General features: G+C 32.9%; 1 protein-coding gene across 1 annotated transcript; it reads left to right on the top strand.

The window, feature by feature from the left end:
* The first annotated feature begins 226 nt into the window (after positions 1–226).
* Positions 227–13,097, top strand: LOC135833623 (uncharacterized). The gene is made up of 7 exons (XM_065347394.1): positions 227–359; positions 6,805–6,831; positions 6,921–7,306; positions 7,654–7,713; positions 11,610–11,798; positions 11,881–12,120; positions 12,361–13,097. The coding sequence occupies exons 1-7, from the start codon at positions 299–301 to the stop codon at positions 12,925–12,927; spliced, it is 1,530 nt and encodes a 509-aa protein (XP_065203466.1). The 5' UTR covers positions 227–298; the 3' UTR covers positions 12,928–13,097.
* The last annotated feature ends 940 nt before the right edge of the window (positions 13,098–14,037 follow it).

Here is a 14,037-nt window from a genome sequence, read left to right on the forward strand (position 1 = left end):
TCATTCTTAAGCAAATACGAGAAATAAACCAGACAATATTTATTTTTAAGAAACTGAACACACGTATGTATGAGCTTACCACATACGTACATCGTTCTACTCACATTTGTCAGCGTAGTAAAAAAACAACTGTTTAAGCAACCAAGCTGCGTCAAAAATTTGATTTTATAGGACTTTTTCAAGTACAAGGTAACCGTAGTCATACCACAACCAAGTGCTGAAATTATTCCAATAGAAGCTGACGTGCATATATTTTTCCATCAAACATTTTGTCTGGATTAGTTTCTAACAAAACGAAATGAAAAACATATTTTTGGTGTTCGCAGTTTATTTTTTTATGGAGAATTATCTCGTGGAATGTAAGTATAATTTTTATAAATTTATTCAGTGTTTTTGATTATGATACGTAATAAAAAAAATTTTAAACAATATGAAGAATTTCACAAAATAGATTTGTTGTAATCACATAGAGATGAGTAAGAAATTTTGAGATGTCTATTTTACCCTCTACAATGGGCTGAATTTTTGGGAGGAAAATGGTCGTTTGAGTTTTTTGCTGAAATGTAGGGTAAATAGCTCCTTAGATTCCAAAAAAACAAAAATGAGGATCACTCTTTGTAACCACATACTTACCTAATGTACATGTCTTGTTTTTTTCCTCTCCGTGTTTTTTTTTAATTTTTTTTTTTTTTTTAATCGGGAGTAAATGACTAAACAATTAGCACCACTTTATTGAAAAATATTCCCTCAGTTTTAAGAATTGCATTTTTATAGAAAATTTCGACACACAAAATTACCCAAAAATGAACGCTGCTAGTCTCCCCTCAAGAACACGTCAAGAGCTACGAGAAAAATTTTTTCTTAGGTTAAGGTACTTACCTAAATCGTTTTTCAATTTTTCATTTTTTTTTGTTTTCGTAAGGAGTAAAAACTATTAAGTATAGAAATTAACTGTAAAATTTCATCAGATGACAACTTTTTCATTTTTTTTCAATTTTTATGAAACCTACAAAGGAAAACTTTAATGTCCCAAAACACAAAATTTCAGTCCATTTTTGTATAACGAAATTTTTACAATGAAACAAAATTTTGAATGAAATAAGCGTGGCAAAATCACACCGAGGTTTTCAGTTCTAATTAAAATTTATTTTGGAATTTCAATTTTAAAAAAACGTTTTAGCTTCCAAAAACCATTGGCTTTCGGCTTTTATTTATAGCTTTTGGCTTTCAGCTTTCGGCTTTTAATATTTTCACACATCGCTACAATACCAAAAAGTACACCATCGATATTTTTGAAAAAGCAAAGAGAACATTTTTGGAAAATTTTTAGATTCAAACATCAAAACAAGAGCTTCTATCGTTTTCTTTCAAAGGATTCATTTTTTAAAATGGAATCTTGTTCTTTGTAAATCACTTTTTGTAAACAGAAAAAAGAAAAATGAGGGGCGAAATTTTTTGAAAATTCTTCAATTTTTCATTCACTGAACGGAAAGTTTTGAAATTTGGCAAATTTTGAATAGAATTTTGCAATATTCAATTTTTTTCAAAATTCCACAAAGGAAGGAAAAGTATAAATTGAGAATCAGTGCAAAAATTTATACTTAGTAAACAAGGGGTGAAAATGGAATAAATGAACAGGGTTGACATCAAAATGAGAGAAACATTTGAAAAAATATTAATGAATATTAACTTATAGAGAAAAAAAATTCAGAATTAAAATGATTTGCATCAGCTACTAAGCAAAAAAAGGACAAACTTGAAAAAAAATAAATGTTTAAAAATGAATAAAAAGCAAAAATTATTTTTGGATGGAAAATGGCTATAATGTAATTACAAAAAACTGAAACTGAAACCAAACCAGATTAACATGCAAAAAAAGGTAAAAAGCTGAAAAAATGAAGCTTTTGGCTATAGATTTTAGCTTTCAAAAATCCCAAACTTCCTTTGGCTTTCAGCTTTTAGCTTTTAGCTTTCGGCTAGCTTTCCATCCCTGCATATTGGTGAGCACATCGTTTTGATAGAAACTTGCCTTTTGATATTCCTACCTAGTTCAAACTAGCAAAATTGATATAATTAGAAATTACAAGAATTCCCTTCTATAGTAGTGAGATTTAGAATTATTCCCTAAGGGAGGACTTATTGCCTGGATAGCTCACTGTAGAGGCTTTTATATGTAGAAGTCTGCTGTTCTGGGTAATAATCTTGTAATTATAAACATCCCCCCCAAAAAAGTATAATTATGCAAAGTTATGCAGTACCAAAAGGAATATATTCAGACATCAAAACAAATTGAAAGGTATTTATTGAAACGTAATTTACATAGGAAACATGTGATCCCTTTTACAAACATCAATGGTTGCCTGAGAGCCGTTTCAAGGCAACATTAAACATTTGTACATCAAGGTACAATTATTATGTAGCAATTGAGGGGTACAGAGTCAAAGTGGGAACTGTGCCATGAAAACACAAAATGAGGTTTTGATGGTTTCGGGTACAGTTAAGGTAGACGCATCGAATGGTGTAAACAGAATTTATGTACCTATTCATCTGACACAGTTACAGGCGTCCAAAGTTGGTAGGTGGAGTCATATACCGCATTATCCATATGGATAACTCAGGTTTGACTCTAACTTTGCAGATACTTTCCAGCCAACGTGACTAATAACGTACGCGTAAACAATACAAAGCTGTGTACCAGTGAAGTGATTTTATGCGTAATATTACACTATAAATTAATCCTTTTTGGATAATTTTCGTTAATTTTATAATTCCAATAACCAATCACAAAAACCCCTCAGGGGGCGGGTGGGGGCCTTTCATTATTTTCACATTGTCTCTAGGTACTCGACTCATTTAAAATTCTGAAAAAATTTCCATAGATGTACTTTTTGATGTTTTTTCAAAATATTTAAGTTTTGAAATTGGATCTTTATTTTTTTCAATATTGATTTAACTGATCACACCTAGCTATTTCATGAAATAACTAGATTCTTCATACATTACCTAGGTAGACTGTGAACAATTTACTTGCATTAAATACTTTTTCGTTAATGTATGAAATAACTAGTTATTTCATACATTACCTGGAGTAAATACTTTAACGGTAACATATACAGAAATATGTACTTACACGAAATAAAAATGGAGGAAAATTGCCATAATGTGATCGAAAATGAAAAACGGTAGGTAATAATAATAGAATAGAATTTCAGATATTCAAATAGAAAAAATATAGAAGTCATCAGAGGTTTTGGTCGGTTCTTCTCACGTAAATTTCTCCATCTAGACAGAAGCTCAGATTCTTCTGAATCGTCATTAGCATTTTGAAAATTATCATCAATATCCAAATCTTCGTTCTCTGACAATGATTTCGATGATTTTGGAGAAGATTTTGTAGTCTATGGTGATTTCTTCGATGCAGAAGGTGCACTCTTTTTCTTAGGTGTTGGCATAGTGCTTTTAGTTTCCTTTGAATTTGAATCACTACTACTTTTGTTATCAACTGGATTGAGCAATCAAACCTATACTTGGTGCGTCGCGACCTTAGCGACTATGGATTTCTTCAAAATATCCATAGTATCTTTCAATTTGGAACGGTCTTGACTCTTGACTTCGAACAGCTTCCGCATACAACTTCAGTGAAGCTTTGAATTCAGCCATGAAAATCTTGATCTCAATACAATTAGCGAGATTGTTGGGAATTGGAGATTTTGATCGATGTTGCCCGAGTAATAATTGCCATTTTGTCAAGTCTGTATCACACACAGAATCATCTTGACAATTGTCCTTGGAATTATAGATGGCAGTTGTTAGCTGTTGATATCTAATCGTGCATTATCATTCAATGTACAGATTGTGTGTAGTGTTGGCCTGAGAATATTCTCAATGCGCATAATCTGAGAATATTCGCGAATATTCGCGAATATTCTCAAATGCTTGGAGAATATTCTCTCAAAAAAATAAAAATCATGACTTTTTTCAAAAAATTTGAAGATTTTTCTACAATTTTCCACAATTTACAAGTTTTACATCAACTTTTCTTTATAAATTTCCAATTTTCCTTAATAATTTGAAACCTTTTCAATGGAAATTTGGAAAGTTTCCGATTATCTCTAAACTAAGCTAATTTTTTGAAAAGAATCTGCGGAATATGCGCAAGAATCTGCGCATATTCTTGCGCATGCGCAAGCAAAAAAAGAATATTCGCGAATTTGCCCAACACTAATTGTGTGTCATCACAGCATTAAACAAGGTGAGTATGTCGAGCACTTTATCCTTCCACGATGGCCAATTGCTGGCACCGGATAGTGGCTTTATACCCTTGATATAATCCATGATGACAATTACAGTGGAAATTGCTTACAGCGAGATTGAAGGGACCGGACATTTTGCTCGTTGTATCCGGTCTCTCATACTAAAAGGTTTTGCATTTATAACGAGTATCTTGTAATAACCGGATATAAAGAGCTTCTTGTTATAAATGATACTCGTAACACATGTGGCAAAAAAAATTGTCAATGGGAAATAAATTTTTTACTATTTTCGACTTGTCAAATCGATTGGAAGCGGTTTCAAACCCATTTTGAGCAGGTCTAGAGCTTCCAGCAGATTTTTGGAAAGTTCCATTTTTCAAAAAAAGCCACAAAATCTGTCTAAATTTCAAAATTTTACCAAATTAAACTATTAAGCTGAAATTTGGAATTTAATGAATTTTTTCTGCATGAACACTCGTTATAAGCGGAAGAAAAAACAATAAAATGAACCAAATTTCACAAATTAAAGCTCGTACTATCCGGATTCCTCGTTATAAATGAGCTCGTTCTAACAGGTACCATATTGTACATGGTTAAATAGCGTTGTGCTCGGGACCAAGCATTTTGCTGGTTGTATCCGAAATCTCGTACTAACCGATCTCATTATAAGCGATTTCCACTGTAGTTGAATATGGATATCAACAGCTCACAACTGCGATCCACAATCTGTATGTCCAAAGATAACATGTGATTAGATATCAACAGCTAACAACTGCGATCTAATTTTCGAATAATACAACCGCACATGAACCTTTGAATACAAATTCAGATACAGTTATGAACAAAATATGTACATCTTGATTAGCATATTATCTCGAATAGGCACAGTGTAACGCATCTGGTACCCATAACCTAATGAAATACGATGCACAATTTGAAATAAAAGATGTATTCAAACATATTCACATGAATACATAGTATGTAGGTACATTAATTAAATAAAAAGATAATCGCCATAATGCGAATGGAAAATGTAAAACGGTAATAATAATCAAATAGAATTTCGGATATTCGAATAGAAAAATATAAAAGTCATCGCGGGTTTTTTGTTGACTTTACACATGCATTGTATCTCGATAATCCAACGAATTACGAGTAATTACAACAAAAATAAACAATTACAATGTTGACGCCAATTTTACTTTATTTTTATAACATCTTCTTGTTAAAGGAATCAATTTGAGAGTGAGACACTTGCAATAAGTTATTTAATAGCATCCCCCCTCCGATTTCATCCTGGATACACCACTATATGCCAGAAAGCATAATGAAAATACTGATTTTTGAAAATGAGGCCAAACCTCCCCCATTCAATTTTTTATTATTTCTACAGATGTTTTCGAATCGACTAAATATATAGTTTATTGGAGCGCTTCAAGAGCTTCTGAGACGTTTTTGAATGAGTTAGCTAGGTACCTCTCATTCAAAACTTACAGCAACCAATTGTCGCTTCAAATGCAATTTTTTCCTGTGAAAAATTTTTTGCCAAGACATAAAATTTTTTTCCACTCGTGATTTGCGATATTTTTGTTTCACAACTTCGTAAACATTATGGGTGTTCAAAGTTGAATCTTGCGATTTCATCAATAAATCATAAAAATTTATCGTGCCTGCCAACGCAAAAATTCGTAGGTAGGTACCTAAGTCAGTAAAATACACAAACAACACCTATGAAACAGAAAATAAGCATAATCATTCATAAGAAACTAAACACAAAGGAGCCTCTACCTAGTACCTACCTATGTGCTCATCATAAAACCTACGTGATTTTATTAACAACTGTTCAAGTACCTATCCACCAAACAAATGAGCTACGACTTCAAAGTCGACTTGATTTTATTGAATTTTTTTCAAGCGTCTAGACACATCAGTTCGGTTTCAAAATTCTGATTGCTGGCAGAATTTTTAAAAGACATTTCATTGAAATATTTTGCACGGATTAATTACTAATTTTGTATCACAGCGAGATGAAAAACTTGATTTTTATTCTTTTCATTCAATTTTTGGTAGGGAATCATGTAGCAGAATGTGAGTATACTTAATTTTGTAGTTAACTTCAATAAATCCTTGAAATAATGATTTTTGATGCGCAATTCATAAGATTGAGGAAAAACAACAAACTAATCGTCTGAGACCTGCTCAGCTGAAAAGTATCTATTCTACATTTTAATAATGTAAATAATTCTTTATATTTCGAAATTTAAAAAAAATTTTAAATTTTAAATTTTAAAAATGCCACGTACGTGGAACAGATTTTATTCATTTCTCGAAATGATTTTTATAATTTTATAAAAATTAGGTCGGTAGGTACCTAACCATTTTATTGTTACGTAGGATAATTTTACACAATTGTTTGAGATTCACAATGTAGGTACCTAATTCTTTTTCATTTTAAAATTTTTTTCGCAAAGAAGGATATTTTTTTCAATTTTTTATCATTTGAACTCGCATGTAATTTTAATTTTTTTCAATATTCTGCAATTTATTCTAGGTGCAGTAATTGATGGTTCCAACAATGGTAAGATTATACATATCAAGACTCTTACACTCAGGTTTTCAACTTTAGCATATAAACGCTTGACTAACGATTTTTTTTTTTTTTTGCAGAACTCCAATATGATCCTTTAGCCCAAGTGCTATATAAATTAGATGATGGCAAATTGACGAATGTTAATGTTAATCCCTCACTTTTTGAAGACTGTATTAAGGACGATATATTTGTTGACATTGTATTCGCTTGTCCGAATACAGTAGTCGATGAAAAACAAACACCAGTAAAAAATAACGAACAACCACCACTAACACCAGAACAAACTCTGGTTATCAAAATGGATTACACTACAATTGTGAAACAACATGAAAAGCAGGGAGACCGAGATACAACAGCTGTGGACGATGCAAGGAACTTCAAATGTCAATATCCAATTAGGCCTTATTTATTTGAGTCAAAGAAAAAATCTACTCTTTACAAGGCTTACATTGTTGGTTTCGAGGTAAAGAAGTCGATATGTTTATTGTGATGACGTATACTCGTATTACCACAGGAAAAAGATTGTATCTGATCTAATCAAGAACCTGATTGTACCTATTTAAGCACATGAATCATTATAGTGCAGACAAAGGAATGTGATCAGATTTGGTTAGATCTGAGAATCTAGTATTCAAATGCTTGAGTCTGATTGAGTGATTAGATTACATCAGTCAGACCTATTTAAAACTACCTACTCAGATGTGATTGGACCTGATCAGATCCAATCATTTTACTTTGGTACAAAAAAATTTACCCCCACCTTCTTAATTAGGTAGGTACTTATTCTTTTTTATTTTCATTTCATTTTAGATTGATATGGGAAAATATACAAATTTAGCAAAATACCCCTTTGGAAACTCAGATAACGAGGTAGGTAAATAAAAATTAATTTTTCCAAAATACATACATGGAAATTAAGTGTACCTATGTACCTATTAGTGCCCATCTCATTACTCGGGTATAGGCACAAGGCACATTAATTATCTACCACACGTATATAATGTAAGCAGATCACCCTGAAAAAAAGTCAATGGATTTTAACCAAATTTAGCGGAGACCTTTATTTTGAATTGAATGTTATCCACAATAAATTTTAGACCAGAGGGGAGACATTGTCCCTCAAAGAGGGGACATTTTCGAAGATCGTGTTTTTTTCTGTTCAGCACCTACCAAACCAGTTTTGTGAAAAATAGCTCAGTCCTAAATGAAAGCATTTGAGATTCTTTGTCAAACTAAGCCAGTTACCATCAAAATCCAAGACCACTTTTTGGGTTTTACAAAGCGGTTAGAAATTTGTGAACCCGTTATTATTGGGTAAATTCGTCATCAATGTTTTATTACTTTTCTTAGCCATTGCTATTTAAAGTAATTTTTAAATTTAGTTATAGTAAGAATTAGGTCGAATGTGTTTTACACGTTTTAATTGTCAAATTTGAGGTGCATCCAATACCCTTAACCATCTTGCTTCGGCGTTCGAGTGGTCCGGTAGTTGCTGGTGATAGGTATCTTATTGTAAATTTACAAATTTCTTCTATCATTCCAAATACTATCAACTGGCAATGCTGGCAACTCCATCAAAAAATGGTGTTTTATCCTCCTAGTGGCCTGGGGTGAAACTAAATTTTACCACAAGCATCTGATTTGCTGATTCGAATCTTGCGAACGCGCAAGAGAGCATTTTTGCAGAGATCAAGAAGTATCAGGATCCACGAGTTCTTACCCGGATCTGAAAATTACCGGGTTCCTATCCGGGTTGTGAAATTCTTGGAAAGGAAAATGATGTAATTTTGAGCAGTTCATATAGATATTGCTAGGATCGCTATATAAAGATGAACTTTTTTTGTCAGTTTGATGTAGCAGCGTCGCATTTTTCATTGTTTTCCACTACCCTATTGACAAAATTATGCATAAAAACAGGTGTGTTGATGCGTGATGCGTGAATTTGAACTTTTTTCGAAAATAAACATGCGATTCAGCCTGCAAATAGCATGCGTAAAAGTAATGTTAAAGCTTGTAAAATAAAAGAAAAATTGAAAAAATCTTCTGCCCTGGGTGGGAATCCAACCTGGGACCCACAGATTCTATTTTTCCGCGTCACCTAACCCACTCAGCCACTTAGCCGCTTGCGAAGAGTGGAGTTATTTCCGCATAAATGTTTGTGCGTTGTGAACTTATTATATTTTTTAATTTTTCTCCCAAGTCCAAAAAGGGCAAACATTTATGAGGAAATAACTCCACTCTTTGCAAGCAGCAAAGTGGACAAGTTGGTTAGGTAATGTGGAAAAATAGAAACTTCAGGTCCTGGGTTCAATCCCCACCCAGGGCAAACATTTTTTTCAATTTTTATTTCATTTTACATGCTTCAACATTACTTTTACACATGACATTCGCAGTCTGAATCGCATGCTTATTTTGAAAAAAGTCCAAATTCACGCATGCTTGTGCTATGCATAAAAGCATGAGTTTTAGCAAGCTATCGCATAATTTTTGTCAATAGGGTAAGGGTTCCTGTACCCAGTTATCCAATTCCTTTCTGGGTCAACCCGGGAACCCGGCAATCCAGGTATCCGTTGAACTCTGCATTTTTGATAAATGTCAGTTTCAACCCAGGCCATTCAGGTTGCGCTATTTTTGAGACAAAAACGCTCAGTGTATTTTAAATGGAGTTGCCAGTATTGTTAGTTGCCCTATTGACAAAATTATGCATAAAAACAGGCGTGTTGGCACAATCATGCGTGAATTTGGACTTTTCTCGAAAAAAGCATGCGATTCAGCCTGCGAATATCATGCGTAAAAGCAATGGTAAAGCATATAAAATTAAATAGAAATAAAAAAAAATTAAATAGAAATTTAAAAATTTCTGCCCTGGGTGGGAATCAAACCTGGGGCCCGTGGTATCTATTTTTCCGCATTACCTAGCTCACTCGGCCACTTCGCCGCTTGCGAAGAGTGGAGTTATTTCCGCATAAATGTTTGTGCGTTGTGAACTTATCAAATTTTTAAATTTTTCTCCCAAGTCAGGGTTGTAAGGTAATTTATGTCGGTAAATTACGGCGGTATTTTACCGTATTTTACGGTATTTTACCAAAAGTTTATTACCGTATTTTACCGTAAATTACCAAAAAGCATTTTTTGCCATATTATTTGAAAGTTGAAAGGATGAATCAACAGCTGAAGATGATTGGCATCAAAATTTACAATTAATTTGCATAAATGCTAATGATAATTGATGCATGTTACATATAAACAGGAAAATGATTGAAAATTACCAAACAATTCCCAGAAAATTATTCACAATTGGTCAAAAACTTTTTAAAAAATGGCAAATGGCATCATATCGTGAAAACATGTTGAAATCAATTGAAATGTCATTAAAATAAAATGTACTTCAAAGTTCAAAATCATTAAATTTTGGTTATTTCAATCATTAAAATAACCAAATTGGTCAATTTTTGATTTGTTGACAATTTTGAATGATTTTAATTTTTAATTATAATTTTAATCCATGCTTTATTGCTTTCCAGTTTTATGGTTATTGGTTAATGGTTATACAATTAATTTTTCCCCATTGGCCATCTTTCATCACTTTTTAGTTTTTATTTTTAGTAATTTTCAGTAACTTCAAGGTTTTTTAAGTGTTGTTAATGTAATTTTTAACCCCTTCATAGTTTCATATTGTTTTCAAATTTCAAGCAGAAAATTATTGAAATTTCCACCCATCATATAATAATACACAATTTTATAAGTTTGAACCTTTGAAGGGTTGAACACTATAAGTTCATTACATTATTCAAGATGGTAAAATACGGTAAAATACCGTATTTTACCGTATTTTACCGCCGTATTTTACCAGCGAATAAATTACGGTAATTTAACAACCCTGTCCCAAGTCCAAAAAGTGCAAACATTTATGGGGAAATAACTCCACTCTTTGCAAGCAGCAAAGTGGCCGAGTTGGTAAGGTAACGCGGAGCAACAGAATATGCGGGTCCCAGGTTCAATTCCCACCCAGGGCAAAAAAAATTTAAATTTCTATTCATTTTATATGCTTTAACATTGCTTTTACGCATGATATTCGCAGACTGAATCGCATGTTTTTTTTGAAAAAAGTCCAAATTCACGCATGCTTGTGCTATGCATAAAAGCATGCATTTTAGCATGCTATTGCATAATTTTTGTCAATAGGGTGATAGTAATTTGATCATGCTAGGTGTCTTGAGGTCCCAATGGATTTGATCATTGCAAGCATAATTATGAGGGTGCACAAATGACTTTACTCAGTCATTTATTTTGGCATAGCTGCATTTTTTCAATGTTACTTCTTTTCAGCTATTCCCTAGATGGGTGCTGCTGAGGTCCAAATTGGTTTAATGATTGTTTTATAAATCAACGAACTTATTCTGAAGCGACGTTTTCTTACTCAATAGCCATGACATAGTAGGCAGCTTTAGGTTGACTTCATCTCATTTCTTTTCAATACCTATGGATTCTGGGACAGGACCATTTTTCCAAAACAGCTTGGGTGGGGGTTATAGCAAAAAACCACAATTGTTTTGATTACATCTCATCTTCCCTCTTTGAGGGTCCATATCCTCATCTATAGGATCATTGTAAGGGGTAAAAAATTTTGTGGGTAACCTTCAACAACTGAAAATGAAGGTCTCTGCTGAACTTGGTTAAAATTTGTTGATTTTTTTTCTAAATGGTCTACCTACTCTAATGCAAACCTACATTTAGGTATCGTCTAAAAATCAGTCAATTTTCAGAATTACCAATTCTCATGGGTACTTACTATTGTGTTCAATGATCACAAACTGAGAGTGGTTTGCGTCCATCAAGAAGTTCAATATAATCCAGATATGTTTTCAAGAGAAATTAATGAATCCTTCATTGATCATGATTTTGGTAAAGATGTTCTATTTCCCAATATTGATATTGCAAACTTGTATGAAAAGGTGAGTCTTTATAGGTACAATATTTCTTTGATGCTTAAGTAATGGATTGTTATCATGGATTCATCATGCTGAGAAATTTTAGGAAAACCAAGAAAAAGTATTTGGTAAATTATTTGAAAATGAAATCCAGCGAAAAAAATATTTCGATATGGAACAAAACAAAATACTGATGAGAGCTCATTTGGCACCTTTGAATGGATTCATCACTCCTGTAATAAGACAGTCAGCTAAAACATATGGAAATGTCGCTCCAATGTGGAATGTCATCAGAAATAATGCTTGGCGCAAAGTGGAACATTTTATCGATCTTTTAACCAGCCGAGTAAGTGATCAATGTTTTCTCACAAGAGAACCTTATCAACTTATCATCTGCGATTTGGCTGGAATTTTGGCTCAGTGAAAGTTCATGTCTCTCAAACCTCAGAACCCCTATCTAGGAAACAAATTTTCCTGTAGTTTTTTGAGAATCTCTTACAACTTGGACGACCCATCCTTAGAGTAGAATAGGTGTAAACTAGATTGTTGGTGTGCTCGATGGTTAATACCGAGTTCTTCATTACAGATTTTTCTTGACCTGACCGTCGTAAGTGGGACTTACGAAACCTTGAAACTCGATGGAAAAGAAATATATCTAGCAGATGATGATAAAGTGCCTGTACCCTTGGCTTTCTGGAAGCTTGTAATACATGGTGCTGGATCGAACGAGTCTCGTGGTATATTTATTGTTACGGTCAATAATCCATATAACGATATAGGCAACATTATTTGTGAGAAAGATGAATCCGAGAAATATGGTTGGAAACCTATTCAAGAAATTGATCATACCAAAGGTCGTACCATCATTTGTGAATTTCCAGTAAGCATTGTGGAAAAAATACCAATTTTATTTGGTTCCATGCCAGATCATATTCTTGATCTGAATAAAGTATCAGAATATGAAACTTACTCTGGGGAGATTAATGACTTGGGAAATCTTGTGAAAGAACTGAATCACGATGAAAATGAAGTCCAGGAGGAGAGAAATAAACTTCAGGCGATTCCGATGAGGCGTAAGCCAGAAAACAGCGCTGAGATAAAGTCGCTAATTCCGAAATTAGAAAGTGAAATTTCAGCGAAAAAAGACATTTGAGCTGATTGTTGTAATATTTTTTCAAGTTTTTAAAATTAGGTTAAGTATTTTGGTATTGATATCACTCGCTGTGTACCTCTATCTACCTACCTATTGTAAGCCATGTATATATAGATATACGCGATATTTGTTATATGTTTTTAAAATATTGTTCATTTGAATTAATAAAATTCACCTTCACTTCTGAATCGATGTATGTATGTACCTACTTACGGTGATTCTGGATTCCAATGTCTCTACTGTTCGTACTTACTTATCCTGAAACTTTCATTCAGAATGGCATAACTTTGTATGGCCCGGAGTTTGCATTGTACAATGTCCACAATCTAATACATACAGCGGACGATTAAATCTTTTGATTTCTCAACATACCAACATATGACATTTAATTAGCATTTCCAGCAGATTTTATAGTGTTGAAATTTGCAAAAGATATCCATCTAGGTATCAGCATACTGAGATGTACTTCTCACAACTCGTTCGAGATTTTTTTTAAAAATATGGACAAATTCGTGAATTTTTGGTGCAAAAAGTAACGGATAGATACCTAAATGCGTCACAAAAATTAATCGTTGACAATTTCTACACCTCGGATTCGGATTTTCTGAACTTCCAAATCGATTCCATTCAAACAAACTAGGTCTATAAAAATATCAAAAAATAGCACAAACATTCGTAAATATGCGAGCAATATGACACAATATAAAATACGACCCTACGAGAAATCAAACACGTAAGGTGCTATAATTATATATTTTTCATTTATTTAAACAGCTGAATGTCGACACGTTTGTTAGTATAGACAATAGACATAGGTATGTAGTTCTATAATCAAGTTCATAAGCAACTGTTAAATTTTCGAAGTTGAATTGCATTGATTTTTTATCGAGTAGCTACCTGGGAATTTCTAGTGCCGAAACTTCGAAAAATATTCATAAAAGGTAGATTTTCGTACAAATAGCTGAAGTTCTCACAACAAGATGAAAAACATAGTGCTCATTTTCGAACTTTATTTTTTGATTGGAAATTATCCTGCAGAATGTAGTATGCTCGGTGCTGTTCACTCTTTTTTTAAGAAAATATGGAATCCACAGCAATATCAAGAACTTC

Source organism: Planococcus citri, chromosome 2 (assembly GCF_950023065.1).
Source record: "Planococcus citri chromosome 2, ihPlaCitr1.1, whole genome shotgun sequence".
Taxonomy (NCBI): domain Eukaryota; kingdom Metazoa; phylum Arthropoda; class Insecta; order Hemiptera; family Pseudococcidae; genus Planococcus; species Planococcus citri.